Genomic DNA, 10,219 nt, shown 5'->3' on the forward strand with positions numbered 1-10,219 from the left:
CGTTCTAAAGTAAAGAACAAGTTCCCGTTGTAAAGAATACGTAACAATTTTCCTTTCAATTGTTATTACCGTTATTAAAAATATGTATTTCCTTTTAATAAAACAAAGCTTAAAATACAAATGTACTAGAAATCTAAAGATGCTTACTTCTAGCAAGGCATAATTATATAATTATGCCTCGCTATAATATATAATTATATTATATAATTATATATATATATATGTATATAATCATGTACATAATCAGGATTTCTCCATTATATGATCGCATGCTATTCAACTTGAAAAGCACCTGAACTTGTTTGTCTGTTACTGAAATCAAAATAAATAGGTTCCTTAAGTGATCATTGTATACAATCTCACGACTAAAATCCATTTAGAATGATTACACATCATTAGAGTGCTTTTATAAGAGTACAACTAAAATTTGTACTTAAATATATTTGTCATTTATTTTTATTATTTCATTACACTCAGTAAGAATGATCATACAACAAGCTGGGTAGTTATATAGAACATGAAATCTTACTGTTATACTGTGGTCCTGACCGCTGAAACAAAGCAAAAAAAGTAGACAACTTCAAAATTGAATCTTTTTTAAAGTCTTTTCTCAAAATTCCTCTGCAAACAGATTTGTCCAGGTTTTCTTCACCTTCGATGTTATGAGTGGTTAACATGCGCGATAGCTGGTAGTTTTGGTAGTTGGCGGGTGTAGGCTACATCCCCATCTATTGGGGTAATTGCGGGCACTGAGGCTATATCTCCATCTATTGGTGTGAGAATTGGAATAGTCGCATTAGATAGAGGTGCAGCAGAAGTAAGTCTAAGTTCTTTTTTATACATTGAGAGTTGCTTTATCTCTCGTGTGTTGTCAGTTCCATTATTGTTGTTATTGTCGGTAGCCTCGCCCATGTATACTTCAGGAAATCTTCGTGAAATTGTCTCTAATTTGGTTTTGTATCTAGTTGTCAGTTTGGCTGCATCAATCTTTGCTTCTCGCAGCAGCACCCTTTAAACAGGATATAAATAGCTAGAAATTCCCCTGTCATACAGCCCACGACCAATGTGATAATGGAAAAAGAAAGGGTACTGCTGGTTGAGAAATGCAATATTAGCAGTCAGATAGCACTGCAGTGCAATAGGATAACTGCAATGGTAGCTGTAATGTACTGGGTGTTATTATATACAACAAATAGCAATAATGAAAAGAAAAGATTATATGTTTATATCTCTCCCCTGCAATAGGAGAAATGCACTATTAGAAGTAAAATGGCAAGCTGTTGTGTAATATACACAGGCGAGGGGGGGGCTGTATATCATTGTTCATAGCAACCAATATCAAGAAGTTGTTATATTTATCTAGATTTCTGTATTTACATCTAAAACGTTAAGCTGAATTTAAAAATCTAAACAGATTTTAGCTTGTTGTCATAGAAATAGATGTATATCTATAAGAAAATGTAAGCCTATTACTTCATTTTGCAGATATTAAAAACGGCTTGGCAGTACCGCGATATTGGGCACAGCCGCAGTATCATCAACAAAATCTTTAGAAAAATAATAACAGTAACATATTGCACACCATCGGTCACTATATATATACTTCTATCTTGTGTAATTCAAATGATTATTCTTATAATTAAATCTCATAATAATCTTATACGAATTGTTAGAAAAATACCATTGTCATTTCCTTTACTTTCACTGCTTTGGACATTAGTTGGAATACTACAGTACTCATTATAAGTGTTCAAAATGTCAGAGTCCGGTAAAATCGGCAAAAAAGAAACGATTTCTTTTCAGTACTTCTACGTTAATTACAGAAACCATCGGCAATTGGACAATGCCATAGACTGGTGAATCTTATAAGAATCGTTAAAAAAATATCATCGTCATTTCCTTTACTGCTTTGGACATCAGTTGGAATACCAAAGTACTCATTATAAGTGTCCAAAATGTCAGAGTCCGGTAGAATCGGCAAAAAAGAAACGATTACTTTTCAGCACTTCTACGTTAATTACATAAACCTACGGTAATTGGACAGTGGCATAGACTGGTGAAATGTGCACGTTTTTCTCGTAAAATGCGCGCGACTTAATGGTTCTACTTTCTGTCTCACGTCCTTATCGGCGTTTCGTTGGCCGGTCCTTATTTTGATTAAAAAAGGTTTGTTAAGTTTTTATTGCGATTTTAAGTCAAATGAATCTGTCTATTTATGTATAATCCGATCAGATGGGTTAGTTTTAGGATATTGCGTCAACTTTTTAATGACTTGGAAACTTATTCAAATATTTTATACGTGTTTTGTATCATTATTATATTTAAAGATTTATTATAACTACACAAAAATGGTTAAATCTTTGAATGGGATTTTGGTACAAGGGTTTAGTAACGGTCGTTGACTGATAGTTTTTCAGGAGTTGTGTGCACATATGCATTTATCATGAAGCTCCCAAACAATCGCTTCGCTCGTGTTTGGTCGTGGGAATATTAGAGATTCTTAATCAGTATTCTGGCTGCTGCTTCTATTCTGATGATGCAATCCACCAAATTTATCATCAACCTACTTGGGTTTTTATTACAATTTAATAACACAATAGTAGTAAATTTGAAAACTGATTATTAAACTGTTGAGAAAGAGTTGTTTCTTCTTAAAGGAGAAAAGGCAACTTAACAGCAATGACTTTGTCACTGTGTTTACCAAGCAATAGAATGTCATAAAGAACTTTACCCACAGTGTTAGTAAGGATGCTGGCAAACTTACCAACAGGTCTCTGTGTAATTGTTGTCTATTGCTATTTCAAGAGGAGTCATGCCATGTTTATCCTTTGTCCATAAATTCACACTGGTTTTTGTAAACTTGCAGTTTACAATCGCTCTCACAGCTCGCCAGTTGTCTACCCCTGCAGCCCAACTCAATGCTGTGTTTCCATTTTTATCCTGTTCAACAATAAAAGATAAATAACATAAATTAAAATATAAGAATAAGTTAACATACTAAAAGATTTGTATACAGTAGCAGGTTGTATGAGTATAGTATATACAATGTGTGACAGGTAGCAAGTTGTATGATTATAGTATATACTATATGTAACAGATAGCAGGTTGTATGAGTATAGTATATACTGTGTGTAACAGGTAGCAGGTTGTATGAGTAAAGTATATACTATATGTAGCAGGTAGCACATGGTTTTCATTTTTATCCTGTTTAACAATCTACATTATACAAATATCTGTGCCAAAACTTTGCTTTCTCTAACTAAAGGTTTCTTCTCAGAAACTTTTTCTAGTTAACAGAAAGATTTTTCCAGTTAACAGCGTGTAGATGGTTGGTGTTAACAGCGTGTAGATGGCTGATGTTAACAGTGTGTAGATGGCTGGTGTTAACAGTGTGCAAATGGCTGGTGTTAACAGTGTGTAAATAGCTGGTGTTAACAGCATGTAGATGGCCGGTGGTAACAGTGTGTAGATGATTGGTGTTAACAGTGTGTAGAGGGTGTAGAGGGCGGGTGCGATAAAAAGTGTATGTAATTCGAATCATATCCAATGATTGCTTCTATTTTCATTTCATTAATTCGTTCATTGATTAATAATTATTGCATGCACCTCGGTAGTAGTTGAGTTTGTCATTTCATGAAGCAGGTTTCTTCAATGTGCCTTTGTTCCTTTATTTTTAAACTTTAAACTTTATTTTGATTCTCAGTTATGGTAATAAAATAGTGAGAACTGACTCCATAAATTATTTATAGTTTATAGTTTTACATGATGTCATAATAATGTGCAATAGCAAATTAAAGGTATGATACTATAGTAGCCTGTCATAGCACATAGTATTGTATGATACTATAATAGTTTTAATCATAATAAATTGTATGTCCTGTATTTATACCTCATATCTGCTTCATAAAGTTTTATTTATAATAAAAACGCGTTTTTAAAATGTTTGGCCAAATGTGGTTAAAACAATCAATATAATTGAACTTTTAATATCAAATAATAGTTTTAACGATTACTTTTATATTTTGTTTTTTGAACTTCCACTGCACTGAGAATCAGGAGTGATAATGATTCTATCTAATTCCAATGAAATTCTCAGGTTTCAAATTTGGTTAAAAATCCTCCTTTGATCATAAGTCCTTTTTGCAAACAAGTCGAAAAAAGATTGCAATGAAAATGCTCTGGCAACTGCATGCATAATACGACAACTGAGCATTGATTTGCAATGACAAAAGGTAGGAGAAGACAAACCTGAAGGTTAACCGCACAGTTTGACTGCTTGATAAGAGCTCTGACAGTATCAACCTTGTCCGCAGATTGGCAGGCATACATGAGTGGAGTGAGACCATCGGGGTCCGTTGTATTCACATCGGCATCGTGCTTCACTAAATCAGACAGTTATATGCACAACAGGGAGGAGCAGAGATAAACAGAGCGATTAGCAGGTTGAAAAAGTATTCAGAGAGAGGTCTGAGGTAAGGAAAGACAGCAGATTGAAAGAGAAGCATGTGAAAGTACAAAACTACAAACATGTGAAAGTACAAAACTAAAAACATGTGAAAGTACAAAACTATAAAAATGTGAAAATACAAAACTATGAACATGTGAAAATACAAAACTATAAACATGTGAAAGTACAAAACTAAAACCATGTGAAAGTTCAAAACTATAACCATGTGAAAGTACAAAACTATAAACATGTGAAAGTACAAAACGGACAGGCCCAAGTCAAGATGACCTTTGTAGAGAGATGCTCTCTATACAAGTAGTAATGACTATTGCTCTTGAGGGATACGTCGATATTTGGATAATGACGTAATTGAACTATTAATTGTTCCAGCAAGAATATAGGCAGCTCTCGGACTTGTTTTATCCAGAGAATTCATGTGCACAGTCAACGTAATCGAACACTTTGAATGCTATAAATAGATTCATCTTGCAATACTTCAATCACTGCAGTGGCTACGGCTAATCGCTCTGCCTAACAAAATATTTCTGTTGACAAAAGCACCCGTCAATAGGTTTAGTGTTACAAATTGTGTGTATGGCGTCAACGGCGCGTGTCTGTCATTCACCCGTGCGTTTAACAAGTTTAGATCCACTAATTTTGATCTCCATTGCTGAGAAAGCGCTTTATTGATAAGTGTTTTAGCTAATAGCTAAAGATACAAGTAAGAAAAAAGCTTAGCTTCTGTGGAAAGTTAAATCTATTGTTACCATTAGAAACTTCTATTGTTCAGTTTTTGGTGTGAACTTGTAAGATTACGAAAAGCACCTCAAAACAACTTTCCTTTGAATGGCAAAACTGCAAGGTTATCTAATTACTGCACGCAAAGCCTTTTGCAATATTGATTCTAGCAGGAACGTCAGGAAACAACTTATAAGGCGGCAAATCAAACCTGCCGACTTTGCAACCAACAGCAATTTAGGAAGCCTATTTCAGATGCAAGAAGCAACCTGAAAAGGTTTTCAAAGTTGATAATGAAGGTAAGGCTGTACAACAACCTTTATACAATACTGTATAAAGGTAAACAGTATTGTTTATTCACCTCACATTGTTTATTGTGAGGTGAATGAGTTTTGTGATTTAAACACATATTTACTAAAAAGAAAGAATATCAAGCATTAGTAATAAAATTGATAGATATTTTAAAACTTAAATTTCTCTCTCAATACGTGAAGAAACACATTACTTACTTGAACCATCTTACAAATCTTTGTTGATGAATTGTGATTGTCGGATTTACCTAATTAGCGCTACAAACAATAATTTGTAGATTATAGCTGAAGACTAATCAAAATGCAGATAGTTGCGATCATAGGTGTCTAAGTTCAACATGTTGAAAGCCCATCGCACCGTCGCTAGCAACGATTATGGTGGCCCCTCATCGCAAAATGATGTCATCGCAACCAATCGTTCCGGTCTATCGCATCGCTTCGTTCATCGTTCATCGTCGATTTGACAGATAATCTGTACGGGCTTTTATGAGTAAACCAATATCAGGAAAGCCAGTCTTCGGTAGCCTCTTTATCTTTGTATCCCAATATCTAAATGTGTAGCTTTTGGCAATTTTGTAAAGATGTGTAAAAAAATTTTGATTGGCTTCTTGTAGTCTGTAAGCCTAGAGTACTAGGCAAGCTGAAGAAGTATAAATACTTTGAGTTTCTGACCTGACACAATCTTTACATGAATATAAAGAGACCTGAATAGTACGGAGCTAATAATTGGATGTGAGAGTGTTTGACAGCGTGTCAAGTTTTATACTTTTTCCATACTGGATGCTAAGTTTTTCTACATACTTACATAGGAGTTTGACAAGATGAGTCCTGATTTCATAATCGGGCAGTTGAACCGCGATCAACAGAGCCGTGCGCCCCTGCATGTCCACTTGATTTATGTTAACATCAGAATGTATGTTCAGTACCTGTGTAACGAGACGATATTTACCCGCCCGCACTGCTTGCAGGAACAAATCTTCTTCAATGGGGTATCCTAAAAATTGAACTATAATTGTTGAGATAACTTTTATATGTACTTGGTTTCTGCTTGCATATCATATGTAAACAAAGACAAGCATGCGACAAGGGAAGACACAATAAATACAAGATAAATTTCATAACAGAATGAAAATTAAATTTTGATTATATATCTCACTCATGATTGCATAAGTACCAGGTTCAACACAGTTTGAATCGAAAATGAATAACTTTTAATTTCTAGTTATTTCTTTAAATTTTTGTAACTACGATTGATTGATTTTATAATGCATATGCCAGTGTGAGTTCGGATTTTTTCTTTTTTTTTCCTTTTTCTTAAAAAACAGCTTTTTTGAATAATTTTAAACTTTCACATTTTCTTTATTTTATTTAATAATATTTTTAATAGAAACACATATTACACTTTATATGAGCTTTACGACCTTTCTTGCTCCACATAAGTATAAACCTTACTGCTGCATGAAGTCAAATCCAGTATTACTAATAGAAGCTTTTATCTTTCAATTCTGGTGAGAGCTTTTAACACTTAGGATGGCATTTCAACACAACCCTCTCTTGACTGGAGTGGCAAAACTGTAAGGTCTCCAAGTAACTGCACACAAAGTATTTTTGCAACGTTGAATCTAACAGAAGTTTGCGCCAACAACTTTAAAAAAGCAAACAAGACCTGCTAACTTTGTAGCCCACATCTCTTTGCTACAGATCGTTTGAGTAAACAAGGTTGATAATGAAGCTAAGGCTATGAGACAAGCTCTATACAATACTAAGCTGTTGTTTATTGCAAGTTAAATCAGTTTTGTAATTGAATTACGTGTTTACGAAAAAATTACACTGATAATCATTAATAGTAATGTTAATATTAAAACTTGAATTCTTCTCTTAATGCATGACTTTAACCATCTTGCAAATCTTGTACAAGAACTTTTGTGCTTCTATTATGTGACAATCGAAGATAATTTCTGACAACCACAGAACAGACCTCTAGGATGATGAACCACCTGCTTGAGCTTGACATCTGTTGATGAGACTCGTACAGCATCCATGATTAGAGATTTACAAGGAAGTTATCAGCATCTGCTATTCCTTCTCAGTGTCTTGTGGGAAGTCATTAGAGGAAACTGCTACTCGCTGCAGAGACTAGCGTAATAACAGTAGAGTAGTAAGTGGAATATGCTAATGAGTTATGCATAATATAGTTTAATTGTTTTATCAGCGCATGATTGGTTTAAAGCTGTTTATAAGAAAGGCACTATTCTTATGGGCTAACAGACACAATGCGAAAATACTAACTGTCACTGGTCCAACTGAAAGAAAGAACTTGGGTGTATACCCAATGTGAAACTACTAACTGTCACTGGTCCAACTGAAAGAAAGAACTTGGGTGTTTGCACAATGTGAAACAACTAACTGTCACTGGTCCAACTGAAAGAAAGAACTTGGGTGTATACCCAATGTGAAACTACTAACTGTCAATGGTACAACTGAAAGAAAGAACTTGGGTGTTTGCACAATGTGAAACGACTAAATGTCGCTAGTCCAACTGAAAGAAAGAAGCTTGGTGTATGGGCCAATCAAAAGCTTTGATAATCGGTTTAAAACGATTACAGTTCAATGCACATCTTAATCTCTATTCCCAAATTGATCTTAGTACTTAACAAGTCGCTAACAGGTGAAGAAGTCAATGTACTCGAGAAAGTTCAGCAGTGTCGATGAAAGCAAACCAAAATATACTAGTCTGAAAGCTGGCTATTATTAGCCTCTCAGAAAACTTTGTTTGCACAACTCTGATTTCAAAGAATTTTATTAAATAGAGTCTAAACCCATGATTTTGAAAGACAAACTATGTAACAATGTGCACCTAGTGTCAACAGACCTCTCTCATGAGCTTACTTTTTCTAAAAGCTAGGCAATGATTTTAAGTAGTGGAGTAATTTTGGAGAAGCAAAGAATATTATAGGATATTGCATAGATCGAGTGAGTGTGCACAAATGTAAAACATACAAATTTGTCTAATCAAAGTGCATCTACATGTATATATGTATAGATTTAACTGTTTGTTGGTTTGTTGGTCTGTCATATGTCCAGTTATAGCGATAGAACACACGCTTGCACCGCTTGCTAGCTTTAGGAACGAGAAATACTGCTTCCCACTGGAATTGAACTTAAAAACACCAGTTTTGAAAACAGGCCGGCTAACAGCTATGATACACACCTACCTCGCTACAATATAGAATAGTTGTGGACTTATTTATTACATCTGCCAATCGTAAATGACGCACAGGACTGCCAGTGTAGTCAAAGAAAACTATGTAGCACGCAAGGCATATCAGGGTAGCCTTGTGTGCTCAGGCTTCCTCAAAATGCTATAAATATATGTACCTGTATATACCTATATAGCATAAACTTAATTAAACTTATAGCACACACAGAAATAAACAAGCACCTTCATTTAATCGTTAAAACGGCAAGTGTTGTACATGTTGATTAAAAATAAATATTTGTGCAAAAAACTCGTTTTATTACCCTTGCCATGCCGAACATTCAGCTATTATTGGTATAACTAACGTAATAAGTCAGCCCTTTATTTCCTTCTAGTTTGATAAGTCAGATTTTTACCTAATTGCACCACGATGTGGCAACACTTAACTTGCTTGCTCTTTGATAGGTCAACTCTTTATTTACTTGCATCCTGACAGGTCAATAGTTTATCTACATGCCTTTCAATAGGACAACTATTTACCTACTTGCAACATGATAGGTCAACTCGTTACCTACAGTTGTGGCCAAAAGTATCAATACCCCCAACATTTTTTCATATTAATTTAGTTATTGTGCTATTACAAGGGCCCTGGCTCACATAAGTCATATAATCTATATATCAAAATGATCCTCAGAAGATTCTCCATCTCTTTAAAGCATGTTATTAAAGAATAGTTATTCATAAATAGGTACAGAGGCTCTTAAACATGACTCAGTCAAATCACAACAATTTAGGACTTCATTTTATTTGTGGAATAGATTTAGTAAAGGTGATTAAACACTCTCAATGGGTACCAAAAGTTTCAACAACCTCTATGTAATGAGTTAATGACCCTGTAAAAGGGCTTTGGGGTTAATATGGCCATAAATATCTATTGTACTTGTTGTTCGATTGAGCGAACAACAAGATGAATTGATCTTTATCTACTTGCATTTTGGTAGATCAACAGTTAACTTCCTTTCTAATGACTGAGGCAGGATTTTATAAACAAGAAGGCGCATAAGACTTTGATAAGAATAAATATGTTAAATTTTAAACATTTTTTAGTTTGAATTTGTTACAGACCAAGTGATGGGTTTTCCATGATATTATACAATATATTATTATACATTATATATTTGCAGTCTTGTCAAAGATGTGAGTAAGCATAAAAGTCCAAGGTATAAAATGAACTATGGTTAGAGTCAATTAAAATCTTAATCTAACATACAAGTGAGTGATAAGAATATAATCTATGACAGAAAAACTAGGGCAGAAACATATCCACTGTTTTCAGACCTAAAAATGGTGAATTAAAGATATCAGCTGTAAGCAGAAATAAGAAATCAAGCTAGAGGTTAGTTATCTTAAATGTGGGTTCAGTCAATCATAGAAAGATCCAATAGATGCAAACATAGAAAGTTTTTTCCTCGTGAAACTTAGTACTTAAGAGTTTGGTTGATGAAACTGCTATTTCTCTCTCAG

The 10,219-nt window shown here is 34.2% G+C and overlaps 1 protein-coding gene across 1 annotated transcript; it reads right to left on the reverse strand.

Annotated features, from left to right (window-relative positions):
• Nucleotides 1-377: 377 nt before the first annotated feature.
• Nucleotides 378-7,538, reverse strand: LOC137406072 (inversin-like). The gene is made up of 5 exons (XM_068092599.1): nt 7,475-7,538; nt 6,302-6,490; nt 4,249-4,382; nt 2,765-2,940; nt 378-1,009 (listed from the first exon to the last, which is right to left on the reverse strand). Exons 1-5 carry the CDS (start codon nt 7,536-7,538, stop codon nt 661-663), a joined length of 912 nt encoding a protein of 303 aa, XP_067948700.1. The 3' UTR covers nt 378-660.
• Between the last annotated feature and the right edge of the window lie 2,681 nt (nt 7,539-10,219).

This window comes from Watersipora subatra, chromosome 10 (assembly GCF_963576615.1).
Source record: "Watersipora subatra chromosome 10, tzWatSuba1.1, whole genome shotgun sequence".
Classification (NCBI taxonomy): Eukaryota; Metazoa; Bryozoa; class Gymnolaemata; order Cheilostomatida; family Watersiporidae; genus Watersipora; species Watersipora subatra.

Excerpts from the sequence above, each read along its gene's own strand:
- LOC137406072 (XM_068092599.1), bottom strand. The coding sequence starts at position 7,538 with ATGGATGCTGTACGAGTCTCATCAACAGATGTCAAGCTCAAGCAGGTG. Across the intron at positions 4,383-6,301 it reads TCATCTTGTCAAACTCCTAT|TGAAGCACGATGCCGATGTG; the intron begins GTAAGTATGTAG and ends TGTCTGATTTAG. Across the intron at positions 2,941-4,248 it reads ACTGTGCGGTTAACCTTCAG|GATAAAAATGGAAACACAGC; the intron begins GTTTGTCTTCTC and ends ATTGTTGAACAG.